This window comes from Schistocerca cancellata, chromosome 6 (assembly GCF_023864275.1).
Source record: "Schistocerca cancellata isolate TAMUIC-IGC-003103 chromosome 6, iqSchCanc2.1, whole genome shotgun sequence".
Lineage (NCBI taxonomy): Eukaryota > Metazoa > Arthropoda > Insecta > Orthoptera > Acrididae > Schistocerca > Schistocerca cancellata.
Genome location: NC_064631.1, coordinates 205,081,489 through 205,102,924, shown reverse-complemented (window position 1 = coordinate 205,102,924; position 21,436 = coordinate 205,081,489). Strand labels below are relative to the sequence as shown.

The 21,436-nt window shown below is 41.5% G+C and overlaps 1 protein-coding gene across 1 annotated transcript in view; it reads right to left on the bottom strand.

Annotated features, from left to right (window-relative positions):
• LOC126088250 (irregular chiasm C-roughest protein) overlaps window positions 1-1,466 on the bottom strand; it is a 379,377-nt gene extending 377,911 nt beyond the window's left edge. The window contains exons 1-2 of the mRNA XM_049906380.1: window positions 1,463-1,466; window positions 795-848 (exon numbers count right to left, since the gene is read on the bottom strand). Coding sequence (XP_049762337.1) covers window positions 795-848; window positions 1,463-1,466 — 58 coding nt within the window. The remainder of the gene's footprint in view (window positions 1-794; window positions 849-1,462) is intronic.
• Between the last annotated feature and the right edge of the window lie 19,970 nt (window positions 1,467-21,436).

The following is a 21,436-nucleotide window of genomic DNA, read 5'->3' as shown; positions in this document are numbered from 1 at the left end:
ATGAAAATATGAGGAAAAGACAAAAAAAAAAGGTTCAAGTGGCTCTGAGCACCATGGGATTTAACATCTGAGTTCATCAGTCTCCTAGACTTAGAACTACCTAAACCTAACTAAACTATGGACGTCAGCCACATCCATGACCGAGGCAGGATTCGACCCTGCGACCGTGGCAGAAGCGAAGTGCGGTTCCTGGAAAAGACAGTAAGCTGGAAGAATAAGTATAGACTTTGGAACGGAAAACTCAAAGAACGGTAGCCAGATGGGTAATTGGATACAACAAGTGGTCTCGACAACTTTGTAAAGAAAGTAATGCGAACAGTTAGCTTCGCAGCAGCGTGGCTTCAGAGCAGGTAGCAGCGCTCCTTTAGGCAACATCAGGTTACATGTTTCAGCTGTGTAATTTTCTTCCCCTTCTGACAATAAAAATCCAAGCACTTCGGTTAACCATTCACTGACCTTCTAGTGTAAAGAAGCACTTGAAAACAACGATTTTCTTTTCTGTCTCTCTCTCTCTCTCTCTCTTTCTTTGAAATTTTCTGTTCAAGTCAAGAAGATGAGACAATTAGTAGTAATTTTTCTCCCATTTAGGAGTGAAAGAAACGTGAACGAAACTTGAGATTTGAACCTTTAAGTTGTCGTGTTTTCTCGTATTTGAACAAGTAGGTATTGCTCTGTTGTAAGTGATTTTTATTCGAGTGGTGTAGTGCCACAAAATCCACACTCTCACAAGCAAGTGCGCCTTCACCAGCCCTCCACCAGCATAGAACACAGCACACCCCTGTCTCCTTACTTACCACCCCTGTATTGCTTGTAATGCTTTGCTGCTCTGCACGCAGTAATGGAAGTCTCTGTGGAAGTATAAGATGTAAAATTTTCAGTAGCGATCTTGCAGTATTTGATGAAATGAAATTGATCATCTCGGTACAAGTGAAAAAGAAAATACGGTAGAAAAGGGTTAATATATACTGTGAAATGATAAATGCCAAAGTTATATTCACTGTATCTGGTGTAATTTAAAACTTCATCTTAATGTGTTAACAAGAGTTCGCTTCAAAACAATTCGCTTGCTTCTCTACAGAAATGAGACGTTTTTGCGCAACAGCAGAAACATTTACACCACTTTCAATAAAAGTAAAAGTCTTACAACTTCATTTTTTGTTGTTCTGTTTCAAAATTTCTTTTTTTCCTCACATGTCCTTCGTAATACATTGCTTCCCTTCGAAATGCTTCAAATTGGCCCCGCCTTACTATTTATTCCAAGCACAAAGACGCTCCTGCTTTCTTTGTTGTTATTTAATTCAGTAACATTGGATGCTGTGAATAGGCAGAGGGGCATAACAGAGTGCAACAAACACCTTGGAATGAACAATGTTTTATGGAGACCACGCAATACAGATACGCGCTTACAAAACTGTTGTTCTTCCACAGGAAAAACAGTGGACATTTCATCAAGTGCACGTACCCATTCCGGAGACCATGGAACCTGATCAGCGGCTTTTCTGTCCGTCAGAAAAATCAGAGGTAAATTCGTTTGATGGAAGCTGGGAACGGATGAATTAACATGTAATTAGTGACCATTTTAGGTGAGACATACTTCAATATAAACGGTACATGGATTCAGTTGTTAATACAACTGAGTCTACTCTGCCGCTGAGTTGGCAACGCAAACCAAAACATTGCATCAAAACAAGTGTTGAGTTGGGAAAACCCCAAGATGCAATTATAAGAAGAGGATCGGCACCAAAAATTGAACAGAAACATAATACGTAGAAAATCGTCTACGCAACCTGCCACTGAAGATGTCCTGCAGATAATAAAGGAGAAACGCGTATGAAACAAAAATTGTGCTTAATTCACTTATTGTCAGACGGTCCAAAAAGCAAAAATTGTCAACATACCGTAATAATAATTTTCCAGCTGCTATAAACAAATATATCCTTGGCTTTGTAAATAAATAATTATCTACAAATTCAAATGATTCAGAATTCATTCCCGGTCGGTCATATTTCTTTCTACTAGCACTGTAATTACTTGAGTTCTTGGTAACGCTTCGTGTATATTCGGTGGTGGATTACGGGACTCCTTTCATCTGGATAGGTGCGCCCCTTCTCATGTAATATTAATGAATGACTTACAAAATGGTGAAATGGAAGGAAGTCTTCTGTAATGTTCAGTATTTATGGAGTAGAGCTGTAAGGCATAAGTATACATTCGGTGTCTGCTAAACCTCTGGTGACCGGTTCATGTCCTATGCCCGGAACTGTTATTGTCGTAGGCTTAGGCCATGGACAGGTCATCAAATATAAGTGTATATCGAAAGGACGGGTCAATGGGCCAACAGGATACAGAGGTGGTTTATTCATAACAGGAAGCAAGCAAATCCTATCCAGTCTGATAGAAGCAAAAGCTCTATGTGACATCTTTTGGTGGCGACTCAGTATTTGGAGTGGGCATAAGCTTCTAATTCAGGTTCTTCTGTCGTGCACCGAATTCACCCTGTACTTGTTACGTCTTACCAAGTCATTGTAGAAACCTGTTTCAAAATACTAGTTATATATATAACATTTCTCTCTTGAGGTTATCATTTTCATTCCTGTAAGCTTAAGTTTTAATTATATAGTGAGAGAACTAACAATCATATACTTGTAAATATAGATGTTTTTGAATATTTGAGAAAAACTTGCGAGTCAGGAAGTGAAGGGAGCTTTGAAAACTATTCAAATTCGAGGACACCTTTCGGATTCCAAAAGTAAAATTCTTATCTTCATTGACCGAGATGAATAGTTTGATTTATGCTCAACATGAAGTCATATTAATAAGATAACATCAAAAGATCTTCACGTTTATGCTTCCTCTAAATGAAGGCCGTAGCCAAAGGGGGCGGGGGTTCCGATACTCCGTTATCACGCACATGAAATTACACCAACCCAGTTTTCATGTAGAGAATTGGAGAGATATTTTGATCTTACGACGGAAACGGTACACGCACTTAGTCCACAAGGCCAAGATTAGACTTAAACTACCTACACATTCATAGCACTACTGGCTACTGCTCATCTCTTTTTTAGCCAAAAGCAGTTGCTGAACTTGCTTGAGCTCGGCTGTTGATTTGTTAATCAGTTCAGTTCTTACTTGCAGTTGAATCTGGTGTAAGTGCTACCGTATATTGCTTTTGTGCTGTTTGTTGTGATAGATTGTAATTGTGGATAAATTCTTACAAGAAAGAAGAGGAAAACCGTTTTTGATTCGTCCGATAGCGTTATGATCAGTTAAAAATATATACTCACTATTACAATAGCTTAACTATATATCTATAGCAGTTTAATGTTAGCAGTTTCTTCGTTATTCTTATTTGGAGGCTGGTAGAGCTTTGGCGTTGCCATATTTCATTACTTCACAATCAGCGGAGCGGTAAACATTATTAAAAATAACAATGAAATAAAACTCAGTGCATAAAAATGCACTTGGATTTGTCTCTGTCGCCTAAAAATCGAGTTGACCAGTAAAAATATTGCCCAAACGCTGATAGTTGGATTTCTTTACAAAATTTGCTCAGTGTACCATCATTACTAGCTCAATGGCAATATATCTCCCAAATTAGTCACCCAGATGGTACTCAAATTATGAAGACCGGTTCCTATACTGAACGATGGAGAGGGATTTATGGAGAACGGGAGGGGTATGTGATGACGACACGTTGTATAGTTCGTTCGATTCTAAAAAAAAAAGGAAAAAAAACAGCTGGCAGCTTGAACTCGTACGAGTCGACTGAGCTCTGCATCCTCCACCCACTTTCGTCCTAAATACATCTACCCTCTTGTAATACTACAGTAACTGAAACCGGCAATACCAAAAATCAACTAAATCTTACAGTGAGCATATATTCATGCACTATCAAATGACTAAACATGCACTATTAAAAGAACACAAGCAATGTCAGAATTCAGTCCTTTGTTATGATGCATTTTATTTTATTTTCAAACAATGTGCAACAGCCAGTTTCTCCAAATTCTCCACCGAGGCAGGGTAGCTCTGCCTGCTGAGCTGCTGAGCTAGCTGTTTCTGGATTCGGGAGGGGAGGTGGCTTATTTCCTTCCGCCAGTAACATGGAAAATAGTTCTCTGTGATTTGCTATTTTCATTTCCGGCAAATGCTGGGGTTGGTCCCTTACTTTAGGCCACAGCCAGTTCCTTCCGAAAACCTTTCTTTCCTGAAAGATTACACTTCCCTTAAAGATGCAGCCCCTCTGCTTAAATGAAAAGAAGTACATCAAGGGCAAGCCTCATATCTCTTTAGAGACTCCCGGCACTAAAACCCATACGATAAACAATTATTAATCCAAATTCTCCCCATTTAGGCTCAAGATTTTGTCTGTCGGAGCATTATTTAGTGCAGAAGTGGCATATGCATACTTAAATGAGGAAATTTTGAAAAGGGCAAGGTTCAATAATTCCCGATCCTTTACAGTCACGGTCTCCCCAAAAATTAGTGGACGGTCGGTGCAGATCTCTTCCTCAGCTCAAATCCATGTAAAATGACATTGGAGGGCGAAGGAAGATTGCACCATGAATGCCTCTTAGTGGTTTGCTAAAGTACAGCACTCTCTGGTTGATGCAAATTCCGAGATCATTGTCGAAAATGGTTTATCGTTCCTCATGGAAATTTTCAGAATAAATGAAAACCGTGAGTGCTTTTAACATCCTCTTTAACAAATCGGACCCACCATTTGAAAAAATCCTGGCTACGTCCTCGTCTACATCCACAAATAAAATGATAAAAGATCGGCGCTTATTCAGTATGGGCAATCTAATTGCTCACCAACTATGTAACACAGGAATTCAGCCTATAATCAACAGATGAGATTAGTCTGTGGCTGGTAGTGCCAAAATTAGTCACTCAGCACATCAATAAAAGTATCGCTGCACTTGTAGAACAAGAGGTTGACACGAATTGTGTTGTTAATTATGTGATCATCAGTTCATAGACCAGTTGATGGAAAGTCTACATTCTAAACCATTCAGTGCAAGTTCGTTACACTCGGATAACTATCCATTTTTAAGACAAACTTTTATTCCTTCCAAATTCAAATAATGGCAGATTATAGCTTTAATCCAGTATGGAAGCAATCCCATAGGGCAGCGCTTCCCAACCCATAGACGTAGCCCACTTGTGGGCCGCCGACAGCACGGTATTGGGCCGCGAGCGCTGGTCAAGAGTTGAAAACAAACTACAAATTATCTGGAGCTTCATGGATTTCACTCGTCAATCGTGAAGGTCAGGAGTACATAATGTAATAAGAGTTGAAATTCCCTATCGCTATCTTACGCCACTCATAAGGGAAAGGTTCCTTCTGTCATGTCGAAATCTACACAGTTTTTCCGTAACAGGCAGAAACAACAGATCAAAGAAAGCTACTAACACGGACTTCCAGTATTTTTCTATGTTGAAAGTTAACAACATTGTGTGTCGCCTGGCGGCTGAACGTGTTCACCGCTACTGGCTGCATTACACGGCTGGCGAGCGGCCTTGGCTGTCTGCTCAAGGCATAAACACATAAAGTGCCACAATCCGATCTTAATTTGTCAAGTTGGTAGCTTTTCAGACATGAGAGTTCACAAGAACGACTCAACGAATTTTGCTCATTTAATATCCTGACACAAGAAGAAGGAAAGACTATTGATGCTCTGCGTCCCGTCCACGGCAGAGATGATGAGAGATGGAGCTTTGATCGGATTTCTTACTACTGGAGAGGAAGGAAGGGACCATTACCCATCCAAGCAACCTTACCAGCTTTAGCATGGCGTGACCTGGGTGAATGCAGAAAACCGATAGGTGCTTCGCTGACCCGAGAATTGAATCCGTCTCTCTCAAATGCGAGTGAAACGATTTACCCACTACTCAACATCGCTCAGTCCCCATGGAGATATTGAGTTACTGTTCACTGACACACTTATTGGGATTTTCGAGAAACTATCTGTGTGAACGAACTTTTCAACAATACTTTGTTTTTAAAAACAAGTACAGGAATAGTCTGATTGCAAATAGTGATCTGAGGTTAAAATAAACCTATTATAAAAATATTGATTCTCTCTTGAGTGAAAACTATATCAAAAATCCCATTACGTTCTTTATAACACTGACCCCTCGATGTTGAGTTTCATATAGTGACAGATAAGTGAGTATAATATAAAACTTTTCTTTATAAAAAATATAAAAGTTTTCATACCTTCTTCACTGTGTTTTACTAATCAAGCCTACACACACACACACACACACACATACCGAAAGCCAACCATGACATCTTAACTAGAGATGGGGGATCCGCTCTTGAACTAATTCATAGAGTTGAATCTTTCAAAGGAGTGAACAATCAGTGATTCAGAAAAAAAGAACGGTAGCTCCAAACGTTTCCCACGGCAGAGAGAGAGAGAGAGAGAGAGAGAGAGAGAGAGACGGAGCATATCAACAGCGCCTCTGCTGGTCAGAGCACAGTGCACGCCACACAGCACAGCCAGCGCCGGCCTCTGCCCTGCTTCTACCTTGGCTGACTGCATTGTGCAGTGCCCCATTGGATTTTGTGTTTCACATATGCCGTGCCGTCTCTGTGCGTCGTCTGCCGTGCGCAGTGTCTGGCGCAGCTTAACTTCACATCGCACTCTGTCGGCGATCGTTTCAGTCGCACGTCCTGCCCTCTGGGCAGTTGATGCGAGCAACAGGACAGAAAGCCACCTAGCGGATAACATAGGAACTACTTGCAACAACCTGCTCGCAATGGAACGGACGATTTGTCTCGGAGTGGGTGAGTTCACCGCTCCCCCCACCCTCGGAACTTGCCCGCTCAACGCTCACCCCACTGTCTCGACTCTAGCCAGAGCGTTGAGCAAAGCGACTCAGGTGTCACTGTGGTCTCTGCGGTCTCAGCTCACGCAGTAATACAGCTCGCGGCTCGACCTGCTCGACTCAGCGCCTCTGCATCGGAGTTCGTCCCTACTGGATATTGTTCTTCGTAGTAATACTGCTATGTATATTACATTATTATGTTATGTATACATCAATTGTTTTTATTTTATTTTTATTTGTTTAAACTGATTAGATTAGGTTCCTGATGACTCTTCTTACTATAGGATTTTTATTATGGACACTCGAATTTACGCTTTAATTACGAGCGAACCGATAAACGTATCGCAAAATGTGATACACCAATATTTTCCTTGTTTTATTCTGCGTAAGGCTATATGCAGCACTTTCGTTTCACAGTCAAATTTATATTTTTTTTTTCTTATTCTGGTACGGATTTTGCGATTTTAGGCATCTTCAGAAGGAAACGTTCACTTTAAAAATATATGGCTTGCGATGTATTTGTATGAGGTTAATGAAATTTTAATACATTATAGCCAAATATATTGTTAATGTAAATCTCAAGTTACAACATTTTCCGATCACCCAAAAAACCACGATAGTGCAAAATAAATCAATAATCAAAAACTTTGTCATATCGTGGAAATTTCAATAAACAATACAAAATTCTTACTCATTATCTGTGTTACTTCAAAATAGGATCAAATAAGATCAAAATACAGGTGTAGTACTGGAATAAACCAAGTTTAAAGGGCAATGTGCCTTCCATTTATTTTCTATTGTAAATGAGTGGTGAGTCATGAAAAAGAGCTAATTCATTTCAGGGAGTGAACAGTTCTGATCCAATCTCTGAAAAGAACAGTTTTGCCCATCTCTAATCTTAACGTCTTATTAAACACAGGCTGTCATGTCACCCAATTAAATATAAATCCACGGCATTCCGAGGCACGTTAAACCGTATGTACGAAGCGCCCATTAATAGTGAAGTCAAATGCCTGAATATGAGATTATACAGTCTACAGCGTATCAAAACTGCTACGATTCAGAATTTGTTGACGCAATTAATATTTAAGAAGAAAAATGTTCCCTACCATAGCGCATTAGAAGCAGGTTTTACAACGCTGGACCAACCGAGCTAACAATGGAATGCTCTATATTTTGTAGAATACCATATCTGGATGCAGTATCCGATAAAATAGGCAGACGTATGAGACCTACAAATTATATTCCACGTTATATTACATTTTCGGATATATACACCCGAGGACGCAGAAGTACAGCAACACGGTGTGGCATGGACTCGACTAATGTCTGAAGTAGTCTTGGAGTGAATTGACACCATGGACCCTCCAAGGCAGTCCATAAATCCGTAAGAGTGCAACGGGGTGGAGATCCCTTCTGAACAGCATGATGCAAGGCAACAATAATGCTCTATATGCTCATTAATGTTCATGTTTGGGGAGTTTGGTAGCCAGAGGAAGTGTTTAAACTAAAAGGAGCGTCTCTGAAGCCATTCTGTAGCAGTTTTGGACGCATTGTCTTACTGGAATTACCCAACTCCGTCGGAATGCACAATGAACTTGAATGGATGCAGGTGATCAGACAGGGTGATTAAGTACGTGTCACCTGTCACATTCATATCTAGAAATTTCAGGGATCCCATATCACTCCAACTGCACACGCCCCATACCATTACTGAGCCTCCACCAGCTTGAACACTGCCCTGCTGATATACAGGATCGATGAATTCATTAGATGGTCTCCATATCCGTACACGTCCTACCACTCGATACAATTTGAAACGAGACTCGTCCGATGAGGAAACATGTTTCCAGTGATCAATTGTCAGTCCATTGTCAGTGTTGACGGGCCCAGGCGAGACATAAAGATTAGTGTCGTACAGTCATCAAGGGTGCACAAGTTTGCCTTCGGCTCCGAAATCCCATATCGATGATGTTTCGTTGAATAGTTCGCACCCTGACACTTGTTGCAGCTATTTTCGGAAGGGCTGCACTTCTGTCATGTCGAATGATTCTCTTCAGTCGTCATTGGTCTCGTACTTGAAGGATCTCTTCCCAGCTGCTGCGACCTCGGAGATTTGATGTTTTATCGGATACCTGATATTCACGGTACACGTATGAAATGGTCATACGGGAAAATCTGCACTTCATCGCTCCTCGGAGACGCTGTGTCATATCGCTCGTACGCCGACTATTACATCAAGTTCAATCTCACTTACATCTTGATAACCTGTCATTGTAGCAGCAGTAACCGATCTAACAACTGCGTGACTTTTTTGTCTTATACAGTCGTTGCCGACCGCTACCCCGTATTCTGCTTGTTTGCATATCTCTGTATTTGAATACGTATGCTTGTACCAGTTTCTTTGGCGCTTCAGAGTATTTTCTTGTTTACCTGTGTGTGTGTGTGTGTGTGTGTGTGTGTGGTGTGTGTGTGTGTGTGTGTGTGTGTGTGTGTGTGTGTGTGTCTTTTACTTTTATGTTGTCCGCGCCTCGTGGTCTTGAGGTAGCGTTCTCGCTTCCCGCGCATGGGGTACCGGTTCGATTCCCGGTGGGGTCAGGGATTTCCTCTGCTTTGAGATGACTGGGTGTTGTGTGTCTTTAAGCATCATTTCATCCTAATTCACTCGCAAGTCGCTGTAGAGGCGTTAAAGAATTTGTGGAGCGGCGGCCGAACCGCCCCGCGAGGGGTCTCCCGGCTATCAATGCCATTCGCTCATTATTATTACTTTTATGTTTAGTTATTGGGCCTCGAAGCCTTTTCTTACAAAGTAGGTGGTCTGCACAGCTAAAAAGTGGAAAGGTTAGCGACCGTTGTCCCAGGGTATGGATGAGCCATTTCTCCTTTCTTTCGAGAGCCCTACGTCGGCCAAGTATACAGGAGAACCTCTGTGTAGTTTGGAACATACGTGAAGAGGTATTGGCAGTAGTGAGGTTGTGTAGATAGGTCGTGAGTCGTGGTTGATGGCTCAGTAGGTAGAGCACTTGCCGGGAAAGAGTAAAGGCCCCACCTTTGAATGCGTCCGCTGCGCTGTTTAAATTTGGTAGAGAGCTTTTTCTGCCATTGCATGCCTACGTTTTATATCCTGTTATGGAGTGGTCAGTACACTGATGTCCAAATAGCAAAAGTCATCTAATGATATACTATTACATTTGTAACCCACTTCCTTGAGTATCGTTTGATTGGTGGTCATCTTACAATCTGTTTTAAAGACACTAATCAACCCATTTAACTGATTTTCAAAGTCAATTGCAGGCTCTGACACATTACGTTATCGGCAAACTTCAAAATTATTTTACCTTCATTAACTTTAATTCTCTTTCCCTAATTTTCTTTGGCTTCTTTTACTTTCGCTTCAGTATTGAGGGTCAATAACAACTGCCGTAAATAACAATCCCGTCTGACCCCCTTCTCACCTACCACCAACCTTTTATGTACCTCGACTCTTAGAACTGCACTCTAGTTTTTGTACGATTTATAGATAACTTTTGGCTATCGTTGTTATATCATCACTTAAATCAAACTTATGGGAGGGGACTTCACAAATATGAGAAAGGTGTAAGACTTTATCAGCATTTCTTCACTTAGTCTTGTGTACATAGTTCCGCGTAGTCAGTGCGTACACAAATTTCCCACTAGAGCGCGCCCCGCTAAGCACAACTGCGCAGGCGCAGCGCTCGTCCGTCTCCGCACTACGAGATGGCACTGTCTTAGAGACGGACTAAATTCTGCTTCCGCCGATCCGCGTATTAATATGTAACGCAGCCAATGAGATTGCTGCTAACGTAGAACCTTTTCTCCTCACAGATCACACTCGAGCAGTGATACATGAACGCGCGAGGTATTATAACGAGTGTACAGACCTCCGATTAGTGAGTCTGCATTTGTATAGATACTTTTGGCAAGAGTCAGAGATATATGTGAGAATAAGGTTAACGTACCAATACCAAAAGAACTTCAGATTGTCAGTTGTAAATAGCATCCAGAACCAAGTTAAGTAATTTTTATGCTTGTTATTATTTTAATAAATGTGTGTGAAAATTAATCAAGTTCTGTTTAAAGTAGGTCACCGTCAATCTGCTACTCTAAGCGTGCAAGTGGCATTTCTATAGTCTGACCTAACGGCAGAAGATAAACACGCCATGATAAGACCACGAGACATATTGCTGACACTCGCCTACTTTGTGAGAGCGACAAGTCAAATAATCTTATGGTGTGTGTACCGAAGGTTTTACAGTACGCACAACACACTTAGGAATGATAAATTCTCTTTTCTGGTGGCCGGCTCCTGGACCACCTAAAGAATTTCACGAAGCCGCCTGGTTGTAGGAGGGTTCGAGCAAGTGGAGGTGACACATGAGCCGGCAGGCCGGGAACGACAGATAAAGGAGCGCGGAGCGTCCGGAGGCAGCGCCACACACGGTGGCGGACATTGAAGCGCGTGGGGACATCGCCACGAGTGGCCCTCGTCCCCGTTAGGGGAACATTGGCGTGCCGCGGCAACCAGAAAAGAAAAGGACAAAGTGGCGCCGGGGAAGGGCTGCCGGCACTTTCCGAGGGGGCTGATAAAATTCATAGCGCAATGGCGCGTGCCAGGGAGGGCCTCTTTAGGAAATGACGATGTCGTCTCTCGCACGTGGTACTGCGGGTGGGGCGACCATCCACACGGCGCCGTCTGCGCGATTACGGGTCTTTATCACGGCCCTGCAGCGACAGCTGCGCCTAACGCCCGCCTCCGTGGCCTCCGCATATGGGCTCGCAACGCCGTGTCAAGACAACGGAGCGTCGGCGTATATGACGCGCGAATATTTTTTATCCGACTCACGAATAAGTTCTCGTCTGCTCAGCTCCCAGTAAAGATAAAGTTCGTCGTTATGGTGCCATAACTTCAAGCAAATTTACCGAAATACACTGTCACCTATCGGAATGACCATTTATACTCCACATGCCAATGGATACAATATTATTTATGCCTCCGTTTCAAATTAAGTGTTACAGACGGTGACATCGAAATTTCCTGGTGCTACAACTAGGTTGGTGCATAAGTACGCAGCGTTTTACCGTAATAAACACGATAATCATAACAGAGATTAGTCATCATTAATATATTATCCCTACCCTTTTAGAGGGTGACAATTATTGAACCATATGAAATGAAGTCGTCATAACTTCTGAACGGTTTGCGTTAGGGCGTTTAAACTGCATGGTTGACAGTGGTCCATGATGCGAATTGGTTTCACGACGATGCCCACGTTCATTTGGGTTCATAAATAACCAAATTTAGCGTATTTGGGGGACAGAGAATCCGCATTTCGCGATCGAAAAGTCTCTTGACCCTCAACGGGTGACTGTGTGGTGTGCAGTGTCCGGTCACAGAATAATCGGTGCGATATTCCTTCATGGCACGGTGACTACCGAACGGTACGGGAAGAATCTGGAACATGATTTCATCCCTATTATTCAAAGTGACCCTGATTTCACCAAGTTGCGGTTCGTGCAAGACAGAGCTCGACCCCATCGAAGCAGGAGAGTGTTTAATGTCCTGGAGGAGCATTTTGTGGACTGCATTCTCGGTCGGGTGTACCCAGATGCCACTGGCACGGTCCTCGGGTGGCCATCATATTCTCCGGAACACATGCGACCGCTTCTTGTGGGGCTATATTAAAGACAAGATGTACAGCAATAATCCCAAAACCATTGCTGAGATGAACACAAGCATTCAGGCGGTCATCGACAGCGCCTATGTTCCGACACTTCTGCGCATCATGCAGAATTTCGTTATTCGTCTTCGCCACATCGTCGCCAAAGATGTGTGATCGAACATGTCGTAACCTAAATCCGCATATCCGTAGTGACGTTTAGATGTTGAAGAAAGTGGGTGTGCGCCGTCGTTTGTAACGAATTCATATTTTTTCATGTAATTTAATAATTGTCACCCTGTACGGCATTCCGCTAATACTGGGGTAACTTTTCGACTCCTCCACTGTGTATATCACGTAGTTTTGAGGTGAAGAACTCGTCGATCCACGTTCGGAGCGTATTTTCATGCGCAAAGGATGTTCGTTGTAGGTTTTTCGATAGACCGCGGGAAAGGTGAAAAATCTGAGGGCTCCAGATCAGGTGAATAAGGTGGATTTGGAATGAATTCCCAACCAAACTCCGGTGTAGTGTTCCTCATCTGTCTAGCAGAATTCGGGTGGGCGTTATCGAGAAGTGACATCTTTTCACGAAGTCTTCCTAGTCGTTGTTTTTGGCTTGTATCCGCAAGGAGTCTCAGTTATTGGCCATAAATGTTAGCAATGATGGTTACACCTCGTGAAAGCAATTAGTAATATACCACACAGCCACTATTCCACCAAATGCATAACATTATTTTTTGCGTTTTGCGCGCAGGCCTTAAACGGGATGTTGCTGAATTGTCTGATCTCTATCATTCAAAAAAAAAAAAAAAAAAAAATTGTCCAAATGTGTGTGAAATCTTATGGGACTTGACTGCTAAGGTCATCAGTCTCTAAGCTTACACACTACTTAAAGTAAATTTTGCTAAGGACAAACACACACACCCATGCCCGATGGAGGACTCGAACCTCCAGCTGGACTAGCCACATAGTCCATGACTGCAGCGCCTGAGACCGCTCGGCTAATCCCGCGCGGCTCTCAATCATTCCTTTCTTTTCTTGATATTAGCATAAAGACACCATTCCCCGTCACGAGTAACGATATAGTATAGGAACGATCGGTGTGGTTTACGAGCCAATTGATGACGAGAAACTGAGAGGCACATGTGGACACCCGCTGATTCTTATGATTATGGTTTAGAGCACGCGGAACGCATACACTCGATTTTTGAACCTACTTATAATGGGAAAACCATTTTCTTGCCGTGCTGTGTCCAGTAAAATTATCCCAATACACGGTGCAAACTTTTCTGGTTACTTCCATAGCTGTCACCCTTCGATGGAGCCCAAACAGAAGAACATGTCGGAAATGTTTCGACTGATCCACTTGCCACTTCATGTACTAGCGTCCACAGCTCCACTCACTACCTCCAAATTATAATACGACAACTCAGATAACAACAGTTAACTGCAAATAAAATATCAACAAATAATCCCATAGCAACCTTAATACCAACATGGGAAGAAAAACTTCTACGAACCTATGTACCGACCTAATATTATCTTCTAAATCCTTTGGAGATACGAATTTACACCTGAATCAGGTGTGTGAAGGAAAATATTCATGAAGAAAACTAGATTTGATAAAAAAAATATTATGTCGTTATTTACGTTTGTATATCTTCGAGAACTTTTTAACGACAGTCAGTTTTTGTTACTACGTTACCAGTTACATGTAGAGGGAGTTTGGGTGTTATAGAGTAGTTGCTGAATAATGAATGCTTTGTTTTCGCTTCTAGTAGGTGCTACTGCATTGTTGAAATATTTCTTCTGACGAAACTCACAATGGTTTGTAGCGATGTCGACCGATCGCCAATGTTGCATTACTCACTGTTCATGAAAGTTTTAGTTTTGTGAAATTTCTTCAGATAAATTTTCTAAAATTTCTATAAACTATTAGTTGTTAGTCGTTTATACGGAGTTTAAGTGTAACGCACATTCAGAAAGTACGACTTAATTACGCACCGACGGCTTTTTAGTTCACTTTTTCTTCAGCGACACAAAGCTCATCTATCCGACACCATGTATGGAATATTTGGTACTGGATGTCAATCGACCAAAAATATTTACTTATTTAAAATGTTCTAACGAAATAATGAATGGAAAATGCGTATGACACGCAGGAATTACAGACATTGGCTGCGAGTGGGCATTGATTTAAATCAATATGGAAAGTTGAAAATTTGTGCTGGACCCATATTCGAACCCGAATCTCCTGCTTACTAAGTCGATGATTTCTAACGAAATAATGAATGGAAAATGCGTACGACACGCAGGAATTACAAACATTGGCTGCGAGTGGGCATTGATTTAAATCAATATGGAAAGTTGAAAATTTGTGCTGGACCCAGATTCGAACCCGAATCTCCTGCTTACTAAGTAGATCACGCGCTGACCATTGTGCCATCGCAACTCGGTCTGATCTAGGACGCATCCTGTCGGACCGAAATTGTCAACTTATCCATACACATGTCATGTATTTCCTCTTGCCCATTATCGTCACTACCCGCGTCATTTCGCCGAGTTCGAGCTTGTTGTGCGTCAGAACTGAACAGATCGTTGGCCGTCCTAGACTCAATTACATTTTACAAACTACTGTGTATTCCTATATTATATTTGGCACAGCTGCCTTTCGCCTAGCAGGTTGCTGATATTCAATGTGATATGAACTGTGATTGGCTAATCATACATCTTAGTTGAGGCTGAAGTTATCTTGCATATATAATAGAATATTGGAAGGGCTACGCGGAGAATATTAGCTGGTTAGGAATCAGGCACCCCCAAAAAGTCATATTCACCTTGCACCTCGATTACGTAACCTAAAGTATATTACATTCGATGAAAACGAGGAGAAGTTACTACGAAAATGTTTATCCTACGATTTACAAACAGCATGCTATTGGGGGCGACGAGTTACCTATTGCAAATTATTTATGACAAAATTACCTCAACTTGCTAGAAGATTAATTTTATGGAATACATATGTTGATGATGTCATATTATACGTTGGAAGTGACCAGTTTCTCCGTGATCTAAATAGTTTAAACAAAAAGATAGAACTTGCTGGGCAGTGCGCTGAGAATGCCACTTTCAGCCAGTCTCTCTTTGACGTTCGGGCGGGCCGCTCTAACTTTGCCCCACACCTAGCTGCTCTGCCGTCACACTGGTAAGACACTGCCACCTGGTACCGTACGTTCCACATAGTAAATTTTATACTGTCGCGACTAATCACGTTAGCAGAGACAATTTTTGTTGTCAATCCGGTTTCCTTTTTAAAATTTTTTAGCGTGAGCTCTCTATGAAATATTTTTCTTCCTTTTAGATGCAGGAACATTTTAAAGAATGTAAATCTTCGTTACCTTTCGTTCGCCATAGTATATTGACGATATTGACTGAATAGTAAATTTTGAGAAGGAGCGATGGGTATGCCTAAGATCTTTTAACGTTGTGAGCATGTTTCAGACGTTCCCTTATTACTTTTAATAACCAAAAAATGTGGTGACACTGTGCTTTGCTGTTTATCATGTAAGTTGCACCTGACGACGCGGCTTTAGGCCGCGAAACTGGTTGTGTTTTAATAAACAACAATTTCGCAAGCAGTTAGCAGCGTTATTCCGAACATTTTTTCAGATACGACTAAACAGAACAAAGGACTTCGCCGATGGCTATAACCAGCGTAACCATTGTCCGTGAGAAGAAGATGCGCTACTTGCAAGTGTCCTCAGAGTTTCAAATACCAAAAGTTTTTCTTATCTGTATTGTCAACGGTAAATATCAAGATGCTAAGGTAGCAACCTTACCACCTAATTGAAGTTTTTTATGCCATACACTTGTTTTTCCAAGAATTAGAAAAAGATTTCCTTGATTACCTGGAGGCCACACATAATGGCAAACAAGGAAATCTGAATGCGCTCTAACGTATCAACTTGGATTCGTAATAGCATACCCACCCGTATTGGACGGATGCGAAGAAATCCCATACCTTGCAGTAGTAATACAGTGGGGCGTCGTATGCACAGGCAAAGGAATTCACATAGGGAAGAAGGAAGGAAGATTACAGTTTAACGTCCGTCGACAACGAGGTCATTGAAGACGGATCACAAGAACCGATTATGAAAGATTGGACAGTGTAATCGGCACTGCCGTTTTCTGAGTCCAGCATTTGCCTGGTGCAATACAGCGGAATCACGTAAAGTCTGGAGAGCAGCACACAGGGATGTGTACCCGCGTTCTTGAGAATGCGAGTTCTGTGTATTAATCACTGCGCCATTTCACTCCTCGGTTTATGGAGGAAGACTTTGATAACTATTTGGTCTCTTTCATAATGCTATACAACGGCAAAACCTTCCAGCTAACCAGATACGTAACATAGATTAAACAGTAGTGCGAAATACATTTATCTGGTTTAATAGGAAAGAAAAAGAGTTTGGTCCTTTAACTCAGCCGAATTGCTATCGTCATTAACTGTATGGATGTATGGTGATTTTGTACCTTTTCTTTTGGCTTTTCCAAGTCTAAACGTGAACGAATAACATCTACGTGGTTCCATCCATTTGACTTGGCGCTCACTAACAATATTACACGATGGTTTCAGCATTTTATTGTGGTCACTGTTCAACAGTCTTATCGGTTCTCCTAGACGGAAATCCACTCAACAATCGCAGCTGATGTCATAAATTTATGAAGGGAGAATCGTCTCACTACACTGTTCTTACCATTACCTTAGTGAAAGTGACAACTAAACCACTGTTCACATTGGTGTGCAGGATGCATAACACTTGCGATATAGCACTAGAATTTCAGAAAAAAAATCATCCACACAGTTCCGAATAGTGTAAGATGTGACAAGTACCAAATTTATCACAAATCAGCTTAACAGCTTATCTATCCAAATTGCTGACACGGGTAATATACAGAATAATGCAAAAAAAATTGAGGCTCTCTTAGATGAAGATCAGAAAGTAAAATGCGCCAGAGAGCAAGTTCTGAAGTTGCGGTTGATGATGGAAGCAAGAAATATTCATAGGGTTTGACGACTTGCAAAAAGCGTTCGACAGTGTAAAATGGATCAAGATGTTTGAATTTCTGAGAGGAGGAGGAGTGAGATATATGGAAAAAGGAGTATTCTATAACATTTACAAGAACCAGGAAGGAACAATGAGACGGAAAGGACAACAACGAAATACTCGTACTAAAAAGGATGTAAGACAGGGCCATAGTCTTTCATCTCTACTATTCAACCTGTACATTGGAGAAGAAATGATGGAAATAAAAACAGGACGTGCGGGATTATCATTCAGCTTGAAAGGATATCAATGATAAAATTCGCTGATGACATTGCTACCCTAAGTGAAACAGGATCTACTGAATGAATAAACAGTCTGATGGGTACAGAATATGGATCGATAGTAAATCGAAAAGAGACGAAAGAAATAAGATCTAGCAGAAATTAGAGCAACGGGAACCTTAACAATAGGATTTGGGGATCACGAAATAGAACAAGTCAAGAGTAACCTATGATGGACGAAGGCCAGGGGGGACGTAAAAAGCTGAATACCGCTGTCAAAATGGCATTTCTGGCCAAGAGGGGTCTACTAGTAGTATCAAACAGCAGAATCTGTGAGGAAAGGTACATGTGGAAGGCACTGACAAGAAGAAGGGACAAGGTAATACGACAATAATAGGCCTCCTGTTAAAACATCACGGAATAGCTTCTATTGTACTAGAGGAATCTGTAGAGGGTAAAAACCGTAGGAGAAGACCGAGGTTGGAATACATCCAGCAAATAGTTGATGATGTAGGTTACGAGTTCTGCTCTGAGATGAAACGTTGGCTCAGGGGAGGGTCGAGTCAAACCAGTCAGACGACTGATGACTGAAAAAAAAGTTATATTTTCCACACTAAACGCAATACGTAGACGAGTCCTCCATGGACCCATAAAAATTACATTACAACAGGAAGTAAGAATCTACTTATGACACCCTACAGGCTTTAGAATTTGTATCATAGAAGCATTTGGGGATGCTTGTCTTAATGTATTACATAAGGATATGGCACTTTTCCAGTAAATACGGATGTTTTTCCAATGAATATTTTGTCGCTGCCACACACATTGTTAGACGTAAAACAGCTATTGACAATGTTCCTTGTTCATCTAAGAGCTCTGATGAATCTATTTCTCGTTGTTTTAAGCGTTCCTTGCAAACTGAAAAGCTTGATTATATCCTTGGAGATAGCATCGCCAGCGAAGATGAGGAAGAAGAAGCCGTAGAAAAACTGGCACGTCATCTGCATTAACTAGTTCTCCTTACTAAACAATTAGAGGTGTAGCTAAAATATAAGCAACACCCCAAAGGCAACAAATATTCTGAAGTTGGAAATCGAAAACGGAATAAACCAGAAACCGATTAACACAAAAGAAAATAGACCCTCCAAAAAATTATAATTTACTTGAAATGATGAATCAAGTGGCTATCATGAATCATTCCATTTTGATCTGCAGTCTCAGACAGATTATCTGCCATGTTGTGTACATGATCAACGATGCTCAGTGTCTCTTCTGTGACAGAAAATTTTCGAAGATAAACAATGGGACATGTGAGTGCTTATTCTTATTATTTCTTATCAGCCTAAATTGCATCCTCTATTCAGTTTATTATGTACGTACACACATTGCGCTTTGTGGTACGGCATTTTCAGTAGTAGTGTCTTTGCTGAATACTCTGTGCTGTTGCCGAGAAATTTGCAAAACTGTATCGGGAAATCTGCAAAAATGTTTGTCAAGACACGAGATAAATGAAATACAGTTTAGGGCCAAGCATTTATTTGTAAGTTCCGTTGCACATTTATTTCAGAAGTCAGGTTACACAGACGTTACTGTATTTTTTTGTAGAAACAGTTAGTTCTACTATGTAAACAGTGTTGAGCAAATTATTTTATTTGTATAATTCAGCATAGTCTGAGTTTTGCGCAGTACACGAGTTTAAGTAAGGAATAAGTTTGTTTAGTAATCATTTTTGAGAAGTTTTGTTAGACAGTTTTAGGAATATTCACCCTGACAGAAAGAAGCACACAAGCGGGCAAGTTATACGTCGGCCGACACTACTTACTAACGACCAAAGTACATGAAAACATGTCTACCATATCTCCAAAGCAGAAGGAATAAAATTGACGCTGCCACGTGCAGTAAAACACTTCTCAGAGAGGCATCCGCTCAACTTTGGCGTTATGTTCTCGAAGAACGGTCGGTACTGAAGCTATCTTGAGTAAGTAGTTGGGAACAACTCAAGCAGAGGATAGGCGCGAGGCTGTCGTACCCTTTCATTGTTCCGGAGGCCCGCTGAGAGTGGACATTGTAATCAATCACGCAGCGCGCAGAAACTCGGCGCTCGGGCGGGCACTTGGCTAACTCCCCGGCAGCCGACTCTTCGGAGAAATGGATAGCTGGATGGCTCCAGCGCACTACACGGCTGCCACAGTGGAGCCGTCCTCGTTGTAACAAACACTTAAGACCCGACGATGTACTAAAATGTTGAAACTTTCAATACTTTTCAATTATGTTACTTCAAACTTGCACCTCAAAACAATTTACAGATCCAAGTATACCTGTCGGAATATCACGTTTCGTATGAATAATGTCCTCATAAGATGTAATGGGATATTTCTAAATAGCATTTATTCCACAAAAAAATTTTATATTTTATTCCTAGTTGCATTCGTGTTACACTTAACTACTCCCTTCTGAAAAAAATTGAGGGATAAGAATACACATAATAAAGATTTTAGTCATAAACAATACATTACGCATCAATATTTAGAACAGCCCGCCAACGTTGCGGTACCTTTTCGATTCCGCGACTATGGAGATAACGCGGTTTTGAGGCAAAACTCTCTCGAGCCCTGTTCTTAGCACGTTTACATCCTGAAAGGAAGTTCCTTGATGGTTGTTTGATAGACAGCGGGAAAGATGAAAATCTGAGGGCGCAAACTGAGGTGACTAAGATGGGTGCGGAATGACTACGCAACCAAATTCCTGAATAGTGTCATTTGTTAGTCTAGTAAAATGCGGATCGGCATTATCGTAGAGTGGCATCACGTCACCTCGTCCTCCTGGTCGTTGTTCTTGGACTGCTTCTGCAAGAAGCCTCGATTATTGGCGATAATGTCAGCAGCGATTGTTACACCACGTGGAAGCAATTCGTAAAACACCACTTTGTCACTGTTCCACCAGACGCGTAACATTATATTTTGTGGATTCGCGCAGGTCTTTGATGGGTGTGTTGCTGCTTTGTCTGGGCTCAACCATTCCTTTCTTTTCCCTATGATGGTGTCAAGACACCATTTCTCATCACCAGTAACCACACAGAATATGAACGACCAGTTTTGTTCACGATCCAATTGATGACAAGCAGGCAGAGATGCACGTATGGCAACCCACTGATTATGGCAATTTTGGATTAGAGAGTTACTCAAACACACGAATTTTCAACCTTCCCCATTGCTTGCAAATGCCGCACGATGGTGGAATGATCATAACGATTAATGCTTTTAAACTACCTTCATCAAACCCCGAAGATCTTCGTAAATATGGGAAGTCACTATTGTCGGAACGATCCTCCTTAAAACGAGAAAAGCATTTTTCTGCTGTTCTCTGTCCAGTGACGTCATTCTCGTACACGGCGCAAATGTTTACGTCTACCTCAGCTCCTGTCACCTCTCAAACAACTCTATATGTCGGAAACGTCCAGATCTCTCCACTTCATTTTCTAACATCCACAGATCCACTTATTATTTCCAAATGACAAAATAAGAAAAGTGAACTCAAATAGCATCTGTGAACTACAAATAAAAAATGACAGTCGATGAATACGCACACAGAA